Source organism: Leuciscus leuciscus, assembly GCF_965113295.1.
Source record: "Leuciscus leuciscus genome assembly, chromosome: 9".
Taxonomy (NCBI): domain Eukaryota; kingdom Metazoa; phylum Chordata; class Actinopteri; order Cypriniformes; family Leuciscidae; genus Leuciscus; species Leuciscus leuciscus.
This window is the reverse complement of record NC_138733.1, coordinates 11,427,324-11,449,635: the sequence shown is the minus strand read 5'-3', so window position 1 is coordinate 11,449,635 and position 22,312 is coordinate 11,427,324. Positions and strand designations below refer to the sequence as shown.

Here is a 22,312-nt window from a genome sequence, read left to right as displayed (position 1 = left end):
CACCTTATTGAACATGCAATGCGCTATTGCACGTTAAGCGTTTTGTAATGGTTTTCTATGGGTGTTGTTCATAATCTGATTTAATCTATATGCCTCTACAAAGTACGCTTTATTAATAAGGTAGGCCTATATTGTGTACTAAATTTGGTGCTACAATATCATTAAGCATCTTAAATGGGGAAGGACGCTTTATTACGCTGCCGTTGTCTGTTTTAGCAGACTACTGCCATCTAGTGGTAGCAGCTTTTCTCAGACAGCTGTGTGTGGATCGTGCAAGGTTAAAGGGATAGTTCACTTTGAAATTAAATTTTGGTATGTTTTAGCTTACCTCAAGGGAATCCAAGATGTAGGTGTCTTTGTTTCCGCAGTAGTTTCAATTTTGATATTTTTAGGTCAAACCGCTCTTGTCTGTCAGTCATATAATGCAGGGATATGGTCACCTCCTCAGAGAGCATGCACAGAGAAGTCCAAATTAACCAATTCCCCATCGTAAGTACACATTGATGGCCTAAGACACGAAACGAGCGGTTTGTGTGAGAAAACGAACAGTATTTATATATTTTTTACCTCTTGTACACAACCATGTCCAAGTGATCTGAGAATCTGCATAGTGCTACGGGTTTGTGACTTGAAGAAAGAACGACTCAAACCCGAGGACTCTATGAACTAATATTTTCTCTTTTCAGTACTGACAGCATAGCCTCTATGGGGCTGACAGGAAGAATAAAAGACTCGGACCCGTCCGAACCCGAGACTCGAAAGATGAACTAATCTTTTCTCTTTCCGGTCCTGACAGCATAGCCTCGATGGGACTGACAGGAAGAACGAAAGACTCGGACCCGGCCGAACCCGAAGACTCGAGAGAGATGAACTAATCATCTCTGTTTCCAGTACAGATTCAGAACCCATAGGATGTTGCGCAATACGCATGCGCGGTCAACACAGAATGAATGAATCACTCTCTGAGACAACTCGGTAGTCCCGAGTCATATTAAAGATTCGTTCAAAATGAATGAATCGTTCATGATCGACACATCACTACACACACCAGGAAGCGCGCGCGCCCTCAGATCACTTGGACATGGTTGTGTACAAGAGGTAAAAACGATATAAATACTGTTCTTTTTCTCACACAAACCGCTCGTTTCGTGTCTTAGGCCATCAATGTGTACTTACGATGGGGAATTGTTTAATTTGGACCTCTCTGTGCATGCTCTCTGAGGTGGTGACCATAGACCTGCTTTATATGACTGACAGACAAGAACGGTTTGACCTAAAAATATCTGCCCTCTAAAACTTAGTTTACTTAAGGCAAAATGATCATTTTGCAAGAGATTAGTTTCAGATTTGGGATTGAATGTAGTGGCCAAACTGACCAACCCACACACTGTCATACAAGACTGTCCGTGGGATTGTATTGGATATAATCTAAATCAAACTATTGTGTATAGGAAAAGTATTATACTTCTTTGTAGCCATTGAAAACTAGTTTGTGTATTCTGGGGGGAAAAAAACCCGTTTGGCATCATATTCATATAGCCTAGAGCTCTCCCGTTTGGTATCATAGCCTGAAGCTTGTCTTGAATCAGAACTCTCTGACCTCATTGGAACTTTTTTAAACATGTGGACGTGTTCTATTGTTCTCCAAACATCCCGCCCCAAACTCACGCCATTGGTTGAGCGCTAACTTAAATACTCTCTCATCCTGAGACAAGTATGATTTTCCAGCAGTCCATTGTATGATCGCAGGTGGAGAGGATGACAGCTCGAGTGTATTTCGCTGTGTTATTGTGTCTGTCGGGATGCTTGAGCACAACAGAATCTGCTCTAGGACAAAACAAAGGTGAGAAGATCCATGTTCTTTAACTTCATTACGCAGCCTGTAGAAATGCTTGAACTAGTGTAACATTAGGCGTCCGGAGAAAGTTGAATTTTGTAGCCTACGTCAGTTTAAATAATTCAAATAAAATATGTTATTCGCTCTCTTCCATTGGTGAGAAGTGAAGCCGCCAGTGTCCCAATCTATTGTATTATATATATATATATATATATATATATATATATATATATATATATTTTTTTTTTTTTTGAAAGTTAAATCTGTCAATTGCAATTATGTAATCTAATAAGGTTACTATAAAGTGTCCAAATCAATGCAGGGTCAGGGTTTGTTTGTTCTATGCATGGGTCAGCTAAACAGGCCATTAAGAGACTAGCTACCATTATTCATTTTAATTATACTAATGTCTAATTAAAATGTCTACAAATAACTAAAACTGATCAGATATCTGGTAAAGCCAGAGACAGTAAAACCCATAGACACTTGTTCATTGGTTCTTCTCATTGACTCATGATTCATGGGTTGACGGAACCATTGAAATTTCACATAATGAAATTTCATGCATATATGAAGCCTCGTTTACTGAAATCCTGTGACTCTGGCCGTTTGAAACACGCTACTAACCAATGATTCGGAACAAAAGCTTGACGCTTCATGAATCAGTGTTTTAAAATTGCCATGACTAATTTGATCTACCAACTCCAATGGAGTTTGGTAGCGCTGTTGTTTGTGCGGCCTATGTCCCATCTAGTGGAAGTGCAGCGAGAGCAGCAGAGTGTATCGCGTACTGTGTTCATCAAGCTTTTAACACTTTCCAACTATATTACTGGACAAATTGAAACGGGTGGATGTAAATCCTTTTATTTTAAAATGGTAGGCTACTTACTTTTTTTAACAGACAGAACCCAGCAGATGGTAAAAGATTAATAAGATTGTATAAAGATCAAGACGTATCTTGCCACTCTGAAATAAAGTTTGTAGAGTGGTGTGATGCCCACCACATAATTGTGAATTTAAAGGGGTAATGAACTGGCTTTTTAAACTTTTTTATTTTTTTATTAAGTAAACACCTACTGCTATGATTGGATAACAGTTTTGCATAATGAGTTTCATCTAATGTGTGAATTGGTGGGCGGGGTTAAACAGGCAGTGTTGATGTAGGCATTGATCTTCTGCGGAGGTGGTGATCCCCACTTTGAAAAACCTGTCGTTCGCTGTGTCAGCTTTTATTTGACTAAGGAAGTTTTCAGTTCTGAAACTTGCAAAATATTCTTATAGTATGATGACCTCTTATGTCAAAAGCTTTTCTCAGTTCATCACCCATTTAAAGAAAACAAAACATATCCAATGATGAAATGTTTTCTGTGTTGACAGATCATTCCTAACTGCCGGGATAATCACACAACGCATACAAGTCCGCAAATGACACGTCCGATTCGCGAACTAATGACTCCTTTGAACCGATTCCATTTAATGAATGGTTAAAACAACTGATCTGTCCAACACTGAATCCGTGTATAACAAATCGGTAATGCTTTACAATAAGGTTCCATTTATTAAACTCTAGTTAACTACATTAGTTAACATTAACTATTAATAAAATGCTTCTAGCATTTATTAATCTTTATTCATTTTAATTTCACCATTTACTTGTAAGCCTATTATTTAAATCAAAAGTTGTATTTGTTAACATTAGTTAGCCTAATGCACTGTGTGAAGATAATAAAATAATAAAAATACAGCTGTTCATTGTTTGTTTAACTAAGATTAACAAAGATTAATACATACAGTAACAAATGTGTTGCTCGTGGTTCATGTTAGTTAGCCTAATACATTAACTAATGTAAACAAATCAAACCACATCTAACACTTCTTAAAATGAGAATGTAAGTGTGCTTAACCCATTTTTTTAGTAAGAATGTTTAGCAGGATAAACCTTAATAAACTACTGTATTTTCAGGTTATCTATATGACAATGTGTAGAACAATTACCAAAACAATATTTTAGTTTAGACTGTTTGTGGTAAATGCAGTTGGGTTGTCGAGGTCAAAACTCTAAATAAGCTGTGAACCAAATAAACTATGTTATGCAATTTTTTACTCTTACACTGAATGTTTGGATTTTGTGAAGGTGTGAATAATTTTTTATTAATATTTAATATAATAAAGTTCTGTTTAACGAATTAACGAAGGATCATTTCTTTACAGAGAATGGTCATTTGTTAATTCCACTAAATTAAGCAGTCAGAAGAGTTAAGCGCTCTCTCCCTTCTCACTGCCATCATACTATAGTGGGGAAGAAATACAGTAAATACAGTCATTTGTTTAATAAAATGAATTAGAATTTTTTTCCCTAATCTGTTGAATAAAAGATTCAACTCCCTCATTAAGACTGACTTGCTGCCACCGGCTGGCAGTTTTAGTTTCATAGTTCAAAAGTAGACAGTTTCTTTTCATTTACGTCCTATTTCAATCATTTAATATTTCTATATTAAAGGTTACATTTAAAACTTGAATCTGAAAATGTTATTAAATTTAAGAAATCTGATATAACAGGTCACAGATATGACATTTAAAAATACAGTAATGTTCATCTCATCCCAGTGTTATTATGATCAGTCTGTCTCTGAGCAAATCCAGTATTTTATTTTATTATAATGACTATATCACCGCTGAACTTTGACTTGACTAGGCATATTAAAGCATGACTATGCATTCATTGTTCTAGGAACCTCAAAGCATATTTTAATTTGTATATTTTGTGCTCCATAAGTATGTTTTAGGTCATTTGTAGCATATAGGTCCAAAACATAAACTCAATAAACCAAAAAACCCAGTGAAAGACATTCAGCATTCAGTGATATAGCTTCTCTGTCATGTGTCTGTATAACAGTAAAGCCAGGAGTGTGTCCAAACACAAAGTATAAAGCAGAAGTGTGTGCCTGGATACGTTTCGTGTCGTGTGCCTTTGACAGTGACTGTGCCAACAATAAGAAATGCTGCAGCAATGGATGTGGACTTCAGTGTATGGCTCCAGTTATAGGTATGGCATTATATGTGGTCAATAAAAAAAGTAACTAAATTGCACGGTTTCTGTAATTAAACGCAATGAATCTCACCTAGCATTCAAGTTCTTTTTATATATTTTTATATTGTAGTAATTTCACATTTCATCTCCAAATTAATTTAGAAACAACACAGACAGTGGGCTGATATTTCAAATATTTGTTTAATGGCATCTTTTTATGTAGGAGGGCCTCACTGATACCAATACTGATCCTGAATTATTTTTTATTTTATTTATTTTTTGCCATTAATTATAGGCATTCATCATCAGTAGAATTAAAAGCAATAAATTGTTCTATCAATATATTTAGGTTTTTTAGGCTTTAAAAAAATATAACAACTTTGTTTTAAATTCACTTAAATTATATCTTCACAAACTCATTGTAATAAATGTCACATTTACCTCCCCTTCAATATATCAGAGCTAATTTCTTTGTCTTGTTTCTGTATAACAGTGAAGCCAGGAGTGTGTCCAATCCCAGACTATAAAGGAGTAGTGTGTAACATGAAGCGTCCAGTGAGGTGTGCCAATGACACTGACTGTGCCGACAATAAGAAATGCTGCAGCACTACATGTGGTGGACGTGAGTGTATGGCTCCAGTTACAGGTATATTATAATATGCAGTCAATAAAAATAAACTAATTGCTCATTTTCTGTAATTAAGCACAGTGAATCATACCTAACATTAAATTTATTTTATATATTTCTTTATTGTAGTAATTTCACATGTAATCTCAATTAATTTAGAAACAACATGATATGGTTGATGGCTGATATTTCAAATATTTGTTTAATGCCATCTTTTTATAAAAGAAGGCATCACTGATACCAATACTGATGTCTCTATGAAAATGTTTTTTTTTTCTGCTTAAATTTTAGCCATTAATTATAGGCATTCCTCATTACAGTATAATTAAAAGCCATACATTTTTCTATTTATATATTATGTTTTAGTTAATTACAGCTAATCACTTCTGTAATCGCGATTTTTAAAAACATCAGTTAATCTTTTATATTGTAGTAATTTCATAGCTGCTATCCAAATCGATGTAGAAACAAATTAAAGACGGTATATTTTAATTTTTTGTTGTAATGGCATCTTTTTATGAATGAAGGCCAGGATCACTGATATTAATACTGGAACTGTCTCTGAAATTGATCTTAGTTTAAGTTGTATTATTAAATACTGAGACATTCAACACTACAGTAATTGAAGGCTATAAATTTCAACATTTATTGTGCTTTTAAAAAAAATGAACTTAAGTGAACTTAAAAAATCTTCACTTTAACCCATTATAATAATTGACATTTTATAAACCTTTTCCTGTGGCATTCCTACCTGTCTAACGGGTCGAAAAATATACAGAAATTGAATAAAGTTATCAAACACTTTACAGTCTTTGTCTTTACTGCATAAATTATAAATTAAATATATTTCTCACATTCACTACTTGCTTTCTATAATTCACATTTATTTTACTGCATTGTTATTATTTAACATGTTATGTATGTGTATGTAAGAAAACAAAATCACAAAAAAAGTAATAAAATAAACCAAAGTGGGGATTTGGGCCCCCCTAGCGTCCTGGGCCCAAATGCCTGATATACTCTGCACCCCCTAGACCAGCCCAACACCCCCACTGTAAACGCACCCCTGACTACGGGGCTGTTAAATGCTTGAATCTGACTGGTTGACGAAGATTCTAAGGTATGCAATTATTTTTAGGGGAAAGAAGGCTAAAGTAGTTCCAGACAGGTCTTGACCGCATTACATGTCCATATCACTGCGCCAAATGATTTCAAAGGCATTTTTTTCAAATAGCAAAATAAACAAAAACATTTAAACCCAGTAAAAGATGTACTCGAAAACTGTTGAAACTTTGCACACAGGTCAGAACCCGCGGAACCCGTGTTTGAAAAACGCATTCTCTGAAATGTGAAATACTCCATCCGATTGCCACCAAACTTGTGCATGAAGACAAGACATTGAGGATGATAAATTGCGGACAGATTTTTGATATCTCGAACGGTTTGGCCGTGGCAAGGAAACAAATTTATGGCGAATAAGGGACACAGGAAGTGTGTTATAACTTCAGCATACATTAACTGATCTTGATGGAATTTCAGCAGTGTGTTTGTTGTAAGAGGCCGATCTCATGGATGTAACTATTGTGAGTCGAATGAACCTCATTTGTTGTTCCGAAGTTGAAAGAAAGTCTTATGAGTTTTGGAACAACATGAGGGTGACTTATTGATGAAGAGAATTTAAATTTTTTGGAGAACTAACCCTTCAAGTAAATTCTATAATCTCTGGTACGTTTACCTTGAAGGTCGTCCCAAGACCCCGTGTGAGCAGGAGAGAGACAGAATTCAGAGTGAAAACGGTGATCGGATTGGAATCTATATCCCTCAGTGTGATGAGAAGGGTCAGTACAAGCCTGAGCAGTTCCACGGGTCCACAGGTTACAGCTGGTGTGTGGACAGTAGTGGCAAGGAGAGACCAGGAACCCGAACTCCACCTGGATACCCCAGTATAAACTGTGACAAGCCTGGTAAGCATGTCTACCTGAACCTGAAGTTTTTTGTAGAAAATTGTCATAGTCCTCTCTCAATAGGTCACATGTCCTATTTTAAATAACTATTTCTAATGTTTTTTACTAATTAATTGTCTTGGGATCTGATGTTAGAGAGGTAGCAAATGTTTTTTTGTTTTTTTGGGGTCAGTTTTAAAGTTCTTAAAATAAGTCTCTTCTGCTCACGAAGGCTGCATTTATTTGATCAAAAATACAGTAAAAACTGTAATATTGTTATTAAATATTACTACAATTTAAAATAACTGTTTTATGTTATTAGGGCCCAAGCCCTGAAAGGGCGAAAGCCCTATTGTTTTCCTTAGATTCTTTATTATCATTTTTCTGTCAACCTTTCGGGCACTTTTGGGGCCCTTAACATGCTCGAAAACTCTTGAAACTTTGCACACAGGTCAGAACCCGTGGCCATCACTGACTCCTGCGCCTTTCTCCCCGAAAATATCACTTTAACAACAACGCTTTAGAAAACGTAATTCCATTGTGGATCCTCTTGATCTGCTTCCTCCATGTTTCTTTGAGAAATCTCAGCGTCTCAGTCTCACGCACGCTGCATGTGAGTTAATCACGCCCACTTATTTACATGTATTCGCAGAATATATATTTTTTTTCTGCTTAAATTTTAGCCATTAATTATAGGCATTCCTCATTACAGTATAATTAAAAGCGATACATTTTTCTATGAATATTATGTTTTATTAGGTTTTAGTTAATTACAGCTAATCACTTCTGTAATCGCGATTTAAAAAACATCAGTTAATCTTTTTATATTGTAGTAATTTCATAGCTGCTATCCAAATCGATGTAGAAACAAATTAAAGACGGTATATTTTAATTATTTGTTTTAATGGCATCTTTTTATGAATGAAGGCCAGGATCACTGATATTAATACTGGAACTGTCTCTAAAATTGATCTTAGTTTAAGTTGTATTATTAAATATTGAGACATTCAACACTACAGTAATTGAAGGCTATAAATTTCAACATTTATTGTGCTTTTAAAAAAAATGAACTTAAGTGAACTTAAAAAATCTTCACATTAACCCATTATAATAATTGACATTTTATAAACCTTTTCCTGTGGCATTCCTACCTGTCTAACGGGTCGAAACATATACAGAAATTGAATAAAGTTATCAAACACTTTATAGTCTTTACTGCATGAATTATAAATTAAATATATTTCTCACATTCACTACTTGCTTTCTATAATTCACATTTATTTTACTGCATTGTTATTATTTAACATGTTCGTGTATGTAAGAAAACAAAATCACAAAAGAAGAAATAAAATAAACCAAAGTGGGGATTTGAGCCCCCCTAGCGTCCTGGGCCCAAATGCCTGATATACTCTGCACCCCCTAGACCAGCCCAACACCCCCACTGTAAACGCACCCCTGACTACGGGGCTGTTAAATGCTTGAATCTGACTGGTTGACGAAGATTCTAAGGTATTCAATTATTTTTAGGGGAAAGTAGGCTAAAGTAGTTCCAGACAGGTCTTGACCGCATTACATGCCCATATCACTGCGCCAAATGTTTTCAAAGATATTTCTTTTAAATAGCAAAATAACCGAAAAAGTTAAAACCCAGTAAAAGATGTGCTCGAAAACTGTTGAAACTTTGCACACAGGTCAGAACGCACGGCCATCAGGGCCGGGCTGAAGCTGGTACCCGGGCGTGGCAGGGGGGGGGCTCAACAGCGCCCCCTTGAATGGGGTCCGAAAACTTGGTCCATATATTAAACCCGCTTGCATGAATTAATATGAATCTCGGTACCCATATCTCATCGGGCCGAGCAACTTCCGCAATCTATGTTATTAGCTCCACCCAACAGGAAGTCAGCTATTATGGGTTGTTTGAAAAACACATCCTCTGGAATTTGAAATACTCCTCCTAGAGAATTCATCCGATTGCCACCAAACTCAGTGTGCATGAAGACAAGACATTGAGGATGATAAATTGCAGACAGATTTTTGATATCTCGAACGGTTTGGCCGTGGCAAGGAAACAAATTTATGGCGAATAAGGGACACAGGAAGTGTGTTATAACTTCAGCATACATTAACTGATCTTGATGGAACTTCAGCAGTGTGTTCGTTGTAAGAGGCCGATCTCATGGATGTAACTATTGTGAGTCGAATGAACCTCATTTGTTGTCCCGAAGTTGAAAGAAAGTCTTATGAGTTTTGGAACAACATGAGGGTGACTTATTGATGACAGAATTTACATTTTTTGGAGAACTAACCCTTCAAGTAAATTCTATAATCTCTGGTACGTTTACCTTGAAGGTCGTCCCAAGACCCATTGTGAGCGGGAGAGAGACAGAATTCAGAGTGAAAACGGTGATCGGATTGGAATCTATATCCCTCAGTGTGATGAGAAGGGTCAGTACAAGCCTGAGCAGTTCCACGGGTCCACAGGTTACAGCTGGTGTGTGGACAGTAGTGGGAAGGAGATACCAGGAACCCGAACTCCACCTGGATACCCCAGTATAAACTGTGACAAGCCTGGTAAGCATGTCTACCTGAACCTGAAGTTTTTTGTAGAAAATTGTCATAGTCCTCTCTCAATAGGTCACATGTCCTATTTTAAATAACTATTTCTAATGTTTTTTACTAATTAATTGTCTTGGGATCTGATATTAGAGAGGTAGCAAATGCTTTTTTGTTTTTTGGGGTCAGTTTTAAAGTTCTTAAAATAAGTCTCTTCGGCTCACGAAGGCTGCATTTATTTGATCAAAAATACAGTAAAAACTGTAATATTGTTATTAAATATTACTACAATTTAAAATAACTGTTTTATGTTATTAGGGCCCAAGCCCTGAAAGGGCAAAGGCCCTATCATTTTCCTTAGGATTATTTTATTAGGGCCCAAGCCCTGAAAGGGCGAAGGCCCTATCGTTTTCCTTAGGATTATTTTTATTTGAGCCCAAGCCCTGAAAGGGCGAAAGCCCTATCATTTTCCTTAGGATTATTTTATTAGGGCCCAAGCCCTGAAAGGGCGAAGGCCCTATCGTTTTCCTTAGGATTATTTTTATTAGGGCCCAAGCCCTGAAAGGGCGAAAGCCCTATTGTTTTCCTTAGATTCTTTATTATCATTTTTCTGTCAACCTTTCGTGCACTTTTGGGGCCCTTAACATGCTCGAAAACTCTTGAAACTTTGCACACAGGTCAGAACCCGTGGCCATCACTGACTCCTGCGCCTTTCTCCCCGAAAATATCACTTTAACAACAACGCTTTAGAAAACGTAATTCCATTGTGGATCCTCTTGATCTGCTTCCTCCATGTTTCTTTGAGAAATCTCAGCGTCTCAGTCTCACGCACGCTGCATGTGAGTTAATCACGCCCACTTATTTACATGTATTCGCAGAATAAAAAAAAAAAAATTCTGCTTAAATTTTAGCCATTAATTATAGGCATTCCTCATTACAGTATAATTAAAAGCCATACATTTTTCTATGAATATTATGTTTTATTAGGTTTTAGTTAATTACAGCTAATCACTTCTGTAATCGCGATTTAAAAAACATCAGTTAATCTTTTTATATTGTAGTAATTTCATAGCTGCTATCCAAATCGATGTAGAAACAAATTAAAGACGGTATATTTTAATTATTTGTTGTAATGGCATCTTTTTATGAATGAAGGCCAGGATCACTGATATTAATACTGGAACTGTCTCTGAAATTGATCTTAGTTTAAGTTGTATTATTAAATATTGAGACATTCACTACTACAGTAATTGAAGGCTATAAATTTCAACATTTATTGTGCTTGAAAAAAAAAAAGAACTTAAGTGAACTTAAAAAATCTTCACTTTAACCCATTATAATAATTGACATTTTATAAACCTTTTCCTGTGGCATTCCTTCCTGTCTAACGGGTCGAAAAATATACAGAAATTGAAAAAAGTTATCAAACACTTTACAGTCTTTACTGCATAAATTATAAATTAAATATATTTCTCACATTCACTACTTGCTTTCTATAATTCACATTTATTTTACTGCATTGTTATTATTTAACATGTTCGTGTATGTAAGAAAACAAAATCACAAAAGAAGAAATAAAATAAACCAAAGTGGGGATTTGAGCCCCCCTAGCGTCCTGGGCCCAAATGCCTGATATACTCTGCACCCCCTAGACCAGCCCAACACCCCCACTATAAACACACCCCTGACTACGGGGCTGTTAAATGCTTGAATCTGACTGGTTGACGACGAAGATTCTAAGGAATGCAATTATTTTTGGGGGAAAGTAGGCTAAAGTAGTTCCAGACAGGTCTTGACCGCATTACATGTCCATATCACTGCGCCAAATGATTTCAAAGGCATTTTTTTCAAATAGCAAAATAAACAAAAACATTTAAACCCAGTAAAAGATGTGCTCGAAAACTGTTGAAACTTTGCACACAGGTCAGAACCCGCGGAACCCGCGTTTGAAAAACTCATTCTCTGAAATGTGAAATACTCCATCCGATTGCCACCAAACTTGTGCATGAAGACAAGACATTGAGGATGATAAATTGCAGACCGATTTTTGATATCTCGAACGGTTTGGCCGTGGCAAGGAAACAAATTTATGGCGAATAAGGGACACAGGAAGTGTGTTATAACTTCAGCATACATTAACTGATCTTGATGGAATTTCAGCAGTGTGTTTGTTGTAAGAGGTCGATCTCATGGATGTAACTATTGTGAGTCGAATGAACCTCATTTGTTGTTCCGAAGTTGAACGAAAGTCTTATTAGTTTTGGAACAACATGAGGGTGACTTATTGATGACAGAATTTACATTTTTTGGAGAACTAACCCTTCAAGTAAATTCTATAATCTCTGGTACGTTTACCTTGAAGGTCGTCCCAAGACCCATTGTGAGTGGGAGAGAGACAGAATTCAGAGTGAAAACGGTGATCGGATTGGAATCTATATCCCTCAGTGTGATAAGAAGGGTCAGTACAAGCCTGAGCAGTTCCACGGGTCCACAGGTTACAGCTGGTGTGTGGACAGTAGTGGGAAGGAGATACCAGGAACCCGAACTCCACCTGGATACCCCAGTATAAACTGTGACAAGCCTGGTAAGCATGTCTACCTGAACCTGAAGTTTTTTGTAGAAAATTGTCATAGTCCTCTCTCAATAGGTCACATGTCCTATTTTAAATAACTATTTCTAATGTTTTTTACTAATGAATTGTCTTGGGATCTGATATTAGAGAGGTAGCAAATGCTTTTTTGTTTTTTGGGGTCAGTTTTAAAGTTCTTAAAATAAGTCTCTTCTGCTCACGAAGGCTGCATTTATTTGATCAAAAATACAGTAAAAACTGTAATATTGTTATTAAATATTACTACAATTTAAAATAACTGTTTTATGTTATTAGGGCCCAAGCCCTGAAAGGGCGAAGGCCCTATTGTTTTCCTTAGATTCTTTATTATAATTTTTCTGTCAACCTTTCGTGCACTTTTGGGGCCCTTAACATGCTCGAAAACTCTTGAAACTTTGCACACAGGTCAGAACCCGTGGCCATCACTGACTCCTGCGCCTTTCTCCCCGAAAATATCACTTTAACAACAACGCTTTAGAAAACGTAATTCCATTGTGGATCCTCTTGATCTGCTTCCTCCATGTTTCTTTGAGAAATCTCAGCGTGTCAGTCTCACGCACGCTGCATGTGAGTTAATCACGCCCACTTATTTACATGTATTCGCAGAATAAAAAATAAAAAATTCTGCTTAAATTTTAGCCATTAATTATAGGCATTCCTCATTACAGTATAATTAAAAGCGATACATTTTTCTATGAATATTAGGTTTTATTAGGTTTTAGTTAATTACAGCTAATCACTTCTGTAATCGCGATTTAAAAAACATCCGTTAATCTTTTTATATTGTAGTAATTTCATAGCTGCTATCCAAATCGATGTAGAAACAAATTAAAGACGGTATATTTTAATTATTTGTTGTAATGGCATCTTTTTATGAATGAAGGCCAGGATCACTGATATTAATACTGGAACTGTCTCTGAAATTGATCTTAGTTTAAGTTGTATTATTAAATATTGAGACATTCAACACTACAGTAATTGAAGGCTATAAATTTCAACATTTATTGTGCTTTAAAAAAAAATAACTTAAGTGAACTTAAAAAAATCTTCACATCAAACCATTATAATAATTTACATTTTATAAACCTTTTCCTGTGGCATTCCTACCTGTCTAACGGGGCGAAAAATATACAGAAATTGATTAAAGTTATCAAACACTTTACAGTCTTTACTGCATAAATTATAAATATATTTCTCACATTCACTACTTGCTTTCTATAATTCACATTTATTTGACTGCATTATTATTATTATTATTATTATTATTATTATTATTATGAATATATTCCTTTGGTTTCTCTACCCAGTACATTTAAAAATTACAAATCCAGTGAAAATGCAGGAATCTGACTCGTTCTGGAAAAAGTGGTATTGGTGCATCCCCAAGTCACATTTACTTACCCTTCAATATATCAGGTCTGTTTAACAGCAAAGCCAGGAGTGTGTCCAATCATACAACATATAGATCTGTGATTTAACATTATTGACAGACATTACAGCAACTGGTTTATTATGCTGCTGTCACTTTAAGATCTGCTGCTTTAAGTGTTGCAAACCAACCATCCTAAATTTGATCTAAGATCATTTCTCAAATGTTTAAGTGTGATTCCAGAAAACAAATGTACGCACAAAAAACATGTGTACGCCTGTCTTCCAGATGGGAAATCTATAAATTCCAAATTGCATCAGGCTCTGTGTTTTATTTTAAACTTTTCTGCATGGGTTAAAGTACTCTAAATAGCATACTCACAATAAAAAAATAAATACTGTGATTTACTGTTTTATTTTACTCTTTCAAAACTCTTCACACATTCTCCTAGCAGTTAATTTCACATTCAAAATGCACTAAAACTACCAAAACGCTTAATTCATGCATCAAATTATCTCATTCTTCCTCAACACTAGCAGAGGTTTCACACAAACACACTCCAAAAAAAAAAAACCCAACCAGTGTTTTCTTTATCTTTACAAAACAAGAATGACACTACTGCAGTAAGCATGCTTATGTTACATGGTCAATGCATGGTCAATGCATTACAGTACAACAATTTTTCAGCGTTTTTTCAATTTTTCCCCTTTTGTATGGTAATGCAATTGAAATGGTAACCACTTTTGTAGGTGTTCAGTTCTATCTAATTGCTTTGAATATGTTTATTTTTTTCTAATTCTGAATCTCTATTCTTGCAGAAGTTTTGCCCTAGTGAAGGGAATCCAGTGTGTGCCGAATACTGTTCCCATGATGGTCAGTGCCCTGCCGGACAGAAATGCTGCTCAACACCTGTGATCATACATGCAGTGTAATCATATTAGAGAAAAATGATGTAATGACTCATGTTACCTTTGTCATGTACCTATCCTATATAAATTGTTGTATTCTGGATTCTCTGTGATTGATGTGAGGTCCTCCCGGCTGTGATTAAAGCTTATTCAAAGGCATTATTTGGAGTCTGTCTGTAAGTCTGGCTAGACACTAGATATCTGACTTCTATTCTCAAGTGATAGTGCTGATAGTGCTGAAGTGGAGTACTAGAGATCTTATTTATTCCTAAGTGATGGCGCTGAAGTGGAACTCCACAGACCTGTGGAGAGATGTCTAGTAGAGTATAAAATTGTAGGTGTCTAGGAGACACCAGGTTAACTTAAAGGGCATCTAGTATGCAAAATCTACTTTTATATTGTGTTTAGGACCCCAATCACTCTACAGTGATAAAAGTCCACCTACTCCTTTTTGACATCATACTGCTCAGGTCCCGCCCACTGCTGCTGATTGACAGTCCTGTATTACCATAGTTCCCGCCCTCAGCGAGTTGTACACTATCTGCCATTTTCTCAGCACTCGAGCAGCTGTTGTGACAATTTCTCGTAAGTGTAGGCAATATAAGCGGACAACACCACCTCCTTATTTAAGGCAGGAGGAGCCCTCCACAGATCCCAATACTTGATTCTAGGCAACAAATATAGTTCATAAAAAAAACACAATTTTGTTCCAACACAGACCATCAAATGTTAAAACGTGTCAACAATAGAATCCAGAGAAGTAGGAAATAGCTCTCCTCAAGACTGCAAGAGGGTCGGGCTTGCTCTTATGGACCCCTACCACCTTTAAGACACAGACGAAAACCCACAGCATACACTGCAAATAAGAAGTAACCTTTAAATCACCATTTCAGTGCGAACCTTCTAATACACATAGTCGGGGAGCCAAAGTCTCAAAAATGGGTTGAACCTGACATGGTCTGCCATACTTTTTATTTGTGTTTTTTCTGTTAACTTTGACCCTAAGAACCAATAATTGGAGGGTCTGTTCTGCCGGAAATATCGCGGAAAGAAATTCCGGAAATATTGAGGCCATTTTAGTGTGGCCACAAAAAAAAAAAATTTTCTCCGATTTTTTTTTTTTTTTTTTCAAATCTTGAGGAAATCGACATGATTTTGCATCAATTAAAAAAAAAAAGAAAAAAAAAAGTAGGCATAAAAATTTAATGCAGAATTTTTTTAATTTTTTTTTCAAATATTTTCATCATTACTTCAGTCAATATGTCATTCTTTTCACCAAACAGTATACTCATTCCACAGAGAAAAAAAAGAAATCCACCCAAAATCAATGGACCTGTGATTTCACTAGTTGATCAGCAGGCTCAGAACCTCAATAGAATTTTAGGCTACTTTAAAAATTCTGAAAAACATGCTGGATATTTAACATCATGGCACACTTACGTACACACATGTGATCATAGTAATTTGAATGAGTTTGTTTGGAACAACCAACCAATAGTAACCAATGGTTACCAACTTTGAAGCTGCTCAACATTGTCTGTGGTAAGTGACAGTGACTTTAGTGAATACCGGTAGGTCTGTCCCAGTGTTTTGGGAAAAGAATAGTAATATGGATATTGTAATGGTAATTAACTGAAAGGACCACGCCCGTTTTCAAACAAGTATATTTCTGATGATTCCTCATCCCAAACATATCCCTGTAGCAGCAACATTCATTCTCTACTAGTTTACCTAACTAGCTTTAGTCGTTTTAGCTAATTTCTGTGGTTTCTTTAAATGGCCATAACTCCTAACAGGAATGGGGAAGAGACTTTTTTTTTTTTTAAATGCTCAGAACAGTGTTAATTTCGTTGACACTATAATATTAGTCATTATTTTCGTCAACGGCATTTTTTTGTCATTGACATTGACAAAAGTGTCAATAACTTTTCTACAGTTACTGCAGATGTCACTGCAGTTAAATCTGTGTCTGTATTGCATGTTCAAACTTTAAAAATGATTCATATTAACAGGTTAATTAATAGATGTTTTCTCCGGGAGTATATAATGGGTTTGGAAATTTTAGAGACATTCTAAATTAATGCATTACAATTTAACTAAACCCATTCGATTTTAGATTTAGTCGACTAAAATCTTATTGCATTTTGTCGACTAAAACTAGAGTAAAACTAAAACAATTCAGATGACAAAAATATGAGTAAAACTAAAACAATTAGTTTGAAAACATGGTCAAGAGTGTGCCATCATCACATGTGACCAAGCAATCTATGAGGTGGTGCTGAGTCTGTAAAAGAAGAACAAAGAGAAGTATGCCAACATATCTTGCGCATGGGTGGCTTCCATATTCCTCCGAATTTCCTTGGAGCCATGGGCATTTGATGCAGTCCACTGGAATCGAAGACATCATGGTCGAGGCTGATGTCTGTCTCTGTGGAACATCAAACAAAACCATCAGTGGTAAAGACTACTATGCAATGCTGCATGCCCACACTTTGGTGTATGCAGCCATGTTTGCTCTACACTGGGAAGCATTTGCCAGACCTGTGTACACCTGAGTACATGTGTGTGCTAGATATGGTAATGATTCTTAGACGGTGCATCCACGCTGAGCGTGCAGGTCTGTAGGAGGAACATCTGGCTGAAGTGGAAAAGATGTTACCATACCTTGTAGCTGCTGGCCACTACAAGTACGTATCCTGCCTACCCCACCACCTAGAAGCTATGAGAAGCTTGCCTACACTGGCGCCAAACATCTATAGGGAATTCAAGGATGGGAAGTTCACTGTACGTCAAACAGAAGGACAGTTCAATGTTGTCTGGACAGACATGGCACTTGAAAAAACCTACAACCATGATACTAAGACAAAACTCTTCACTGGCATCAGTCAGCAGCCAGCAGCCATCGAGAAATACTTGAAAGCTCTTCCAGTTCTGACAGCTGTGTCAGAGCAGACAAAGGCTATGGCACACATGGATGCGGATAACACCAAACACCACGAGGACAGCCAAGGTGCAAAGGAGGCAGAAGGTGTAAGGAAAATAACAACCATACCCCTTTTCCACCAACAAGAACCGGGTGCTGGTTCAGAGCTAGAGCTATTGCCAGTTCGGAGTTGGTTCGACTGACGAGCTTACTAAGAACCAGTTTTACTGGTTCGGAGCTGGTGCTTTGGCGGTGGAAAAACAAAGAACCGATTTGAAACTAGGCTCTGGCTCCGAACCAGCACCAGCTCTGCCTTGGTGGAAAAGGGGTACCAGATGATCAATCCTTTCACATGTGAAGAACAGGAGCTGATCAACATTTCAACAGGCCACAAAGCCACATCTCGCACGCCTCACTCTGGCACTTTGTCTGGTCTTGTTCATGAGTAAGGAGGACTCACCTTCCCATCTGCACTTACATTCTATGAAGTGTATGATACGTATGTTTGTCTCCCGTCCTGTTTCTCCAAGTCTATATCGTCTTCCTGATCTCCTTCATCTTCTCCTTCCTTTTTTATTGTATATTTCCAAATAATGGAAAGAAATTCAACACCTGACTCTGCCTCAGACAGAGATTGGATTCAGCTATTTCTCAATATTTCAGTGATCTGATACTTAAAAATGCTTATCAGTTGTTTTAGTATTTGTTTTATTTTGAGCTGCTGATGTTGCAGAAGTAAAGGCTTTATACTATATTTAAGGTTTGGAACATTAGGTCTTCATTTTTGTCATGCTGTGTTTAAGCATTTAAAAAAAAAACCAGAAAGATCCTTGATTTTTGTGTGGGTAAAGCTTTTATGAAAAGAAAATGTAAGAATTTTAGACACATATTAACTGACTACATATTTTATGAAACCAACATGAATACAATTCTCTCTTTTTTTCTTCACAAACCTTTCTTTCTTTCTTTCTTTCTTTCTTTCTTTCTTTCTTTCTTTCTTTCTTTCTTTCTTTCTTTCTAACCCGATTAGATCTCTGTAAGAATGAAATGTCAGTCTTTGAACATCAATCCATTACTGCGATCTGCAGGACAGAGGCAGACAGTCCTGATCTATGGGAATATTTCCTTCTCCTTTACAAGCTGTCGCACAAGACAGAGTCGAGACTTCCTCTTGTTAATGTCAGTTTGCTAAAGGTGCACTATGTAACTCCTGCAATACCAGAGTTCTGCAGTTTCAGAGAACCTGCATTTCTAGAAACCTGTTTTTTTTCTTTCAGCAGTTTCAACTATTCTATAGCACTTACTATTCAATTCTAACCTAACCAACCACTAACCCATAACATAGTCTACCCATTGGAAACCCTCTTGAAATATTTAAATAGTCTGTGTGAGACTTCAATTCATTAGTCGCAGCGCTGTAAAAACAAGGTAAAATAGCACAGTTGGTTCAGCAAATAGGTTTTTATATGACGTTGAGGATATCGGTTTAGTTAGGAAGTAAGCTACGTTATTTTTTAACGCAATAGAGCATAATATTATTTGCGATGAGCTCTGAGTCTGAACCCTGGTAAAGTGACACATTGATGGCGGCCGGTGGCATACTGACGGGGATGTCCATCTTTATCGACTCTCTTATAGCTGTTAACATTGTTTAAGGTGATTAATGATTATTATAATGTTTTTTGGGGTTTTTTTTTATCAATGAGTAGTTAACCAATCACTTCTCATTTCTCTACTACCTCATTAATAGAGCTTTTCTATTAAAATACAATCTTATTGTATTTTGTCGACTAAAGGCCCAGGTATAGGATACTTCATCTTCCGCGTTCCGCTCCGTCTCACTCAAATGTCAGTCATGTTCTCAGATTTCAAAGTATATCAACCGTGGATGAGTTCGACACTTGCGTAGGTTATCACTTACATTTTCACCCTGCTCATAATTTACTCACGGTTAACAATTAATTCATGGATATCCATACATTGACATTATAGACCCTGGGTTAACGTTCTTATTTGCATATTTGTAAATTAATTGTCATTGATTAAATGAACACAGCAAACAACCTGTTTACATGAGGCGCTAGCATTGTGCATCCTCATAACAGAGTCCGACTGCTGTCAAGTTTTTCCTGAATGGACTTTTCAGACTATAAAGATAGGAATTGAACGCTCTTCTTCACTCCAAAAGATGCGTTTTCCATCGCCATTTGACATTTTCCACTCAAACATACTGTATGTAGCCGGTGAATTGGTTACCAGTGGTTCTAATTAGAGGGTTTTTAGGCAGGCACCTGAAAGGAGGCCTCGAGATGGGGTCCGGTCTTATGCATTGAAGAGTGCTGTCTGATAGCACTTCCTTGGCTGTTTTTTTGCATAGACATGATCTGGGTGAGCAGGTATAAGTGAATGAGTGAAAATAATGTTTTATTTTTAACATTACATAGCTTTGTTTCACTAAATCAGGGTATCTAGACACAAACATTGTGGATTTGGCCGATATGGCCAAAATAAATCCTATGTCTGTATTTTGGGGCTGAATGGCGATATACAGTAAATATCTTGGTATTTTCTACCTTTTTATTTAAATGAGAATTATGTATTATGTATTAGTCGATTATGTAAAAAAAAAAAAAAAAAAGTTTTGTTGTATGATTTATTTTTTGTTTATTAAATTGATTTATCTTTTTAAATAGGTTTATTCCTTTTGTATTAATAACTTTTTGTTGAGTATGTGACATTTTTTATGTCACCTTTGCTTTTAAGGAAGATGTTGTCCTTATGTTACACATACAACTCAAACGCTGCATCCGAAATCACATACTGTTTGAGATATATATGTACCATAGCGGACGGGCATGCTTTTGGAGTGAAGAAGATAATAATAATATAATATAATAATAATTTATTACTGTTATTATTAGGCTACTTTTATTATTAGATTAATATTATTTAATTTGCCCCACCTTAGTTTCATATCGCATCACCTCATAACCGACACACTGCGAGGATAATAAAAGATGAGATAGATTAGTTTATGCCTCATTATAAATGTTTTAAAAACATTTAGGTCTATTATACAATGAATTATATAGGCTAACTACAGTTATATAATAATTACACTGCAATAATTAGTCATCAGTGAAAATTACAAAATTACATTTCATTAAAAAAATGTATCTACGTATATGAGCCCATTCACTTCTGTAATTAATGAGAAAAAAAAAAAATGCCGCCCTCCCCCGAAGATAATATTGTGTATGCCATCATCTACTGTGGTTAAAAGCACATTTGACGATAACCCTGGGTTAAGCACAGTGTGAAAAGCCTTCTTGTTGCTACATCCTCATTGCTAACTTCTGATTCAAACTATGAGCTTTTAATTTTTCATAGATTGGAGACAGACTTACTTCTGCTGAAATAGCTTTCTTTAGATAGCGATCAAGTAAGCGATTTATTTCTACCTTGACAGTTTCAATTTTTAAATACGAGTTATTGAGCTTCCAATAAGACGTTCTTATTCCCTTGTCTAGTGCGAAAAAATTAATTTGTATCATAATTGCTTTATGGTCCGTCAAAGGAGTCGGGTGAACAGAAACTTATATATCTTCTTTATTTAAGTCCTTTGATATCAACCAGAAATCTATGCGCGAGCAGCTACTAAGATTCTTGTTGGACCAAGTGAATCCTGAATCATCTGGAAATTTTTCCCTCCAAATATCTATTAAATCGTATCTATCCAAAAACAGATTTAGTGCTTAGTTGACAAAGAATCCTTACCAGGGGGCCAGCGATCAATTTGGTTATTAAGAGTGATGTTAAAATCCCCTCCAACAATAACATATGCACTAGGATATTTAGACAACCAGTGTTTCATTCTACTTTCTATCAAGTTAAGTAGTCATGAATTTTCTGCATTGGAGTTGTAGCCGTACATATTAATAACTAAAATCGTAATATTAATAACAGATATAACATGAATAAGAAAATGACCATTACAATCCCCTTCAGAATGTAAAACATTGCCATTAAAACGATTCAACAGAGTAATAACACCAGCTGAACGTTCAGAACCATCGGAAAACCATACATCACTCCCCCATTGCGATCTCCAAAATTTGCTATCCTCAGGAATAGAATGCGATTCTTGTACAAAACAAAAGTCGGTTTTAAATTGCTTGAGAAACAAAAAACAGCTTTACGCTTTATGATATGTCTCAATCCTCTGGCATTTAAAGATAAAATCGAAAAAGACATTAACAACAAACTTGAAAAATCAAAAAGAAAAACCCAATGTCACCTTTGTAACGGAAAGTAAATATCCTTGAGAGAACCGAACACGGCGCATCAACACCAACAGTGACAAATGAAGTCAATTAACCGCTGAGCAAACAAGACCTTAAGTGATCTTTACCTGAACTGAAAAGTCCCAAAAGCACCCATGCGGGCAACATATGATACGGGTATTAACACATTAAGACATAATGTCCTCGCCACCTATTGCATTCCGCTGAT

At 36.2% G+C, this 22,312-nt stretch overlaps 1 protein-coding gene across 1 annotated transcript in view; it reads left to right on the top strand.

Annotated features, from left to right (window-relative positions):
• Positions 1-1,758: 1,758 nt before the first annotated feature.
• LOC309505882 (thyroglobulin-like) overlaps positions 1,759-22,312 on the top strand; it is a gene marked incomplete at both ends in the record, with an annotated part of 133,452 nt that continues 112,898 nt past the window's right edge. Inside the window, 5 exons of the mRNA XM_082179343.1 lie at positions 1,759-1,843; positions 5,362-5,490; positions 7,239-7,460; positions 9,789-10,010; positions 12,355-12,576. Coding sequence (XP_082035469.1) covers positions 1,759-1,843; positions 5,362-5,490; positions 7,239-7,460; positions 9,789-10,010; positions 12,355-12,576 — 880 coding nt within the window. The remainder of the gene's footprint in view (positions 1,844-5,361; positions 5,491-7,238; positions 7,461-9,788; positions 10,011-12,354; positions 12,577-22,312) is intronic.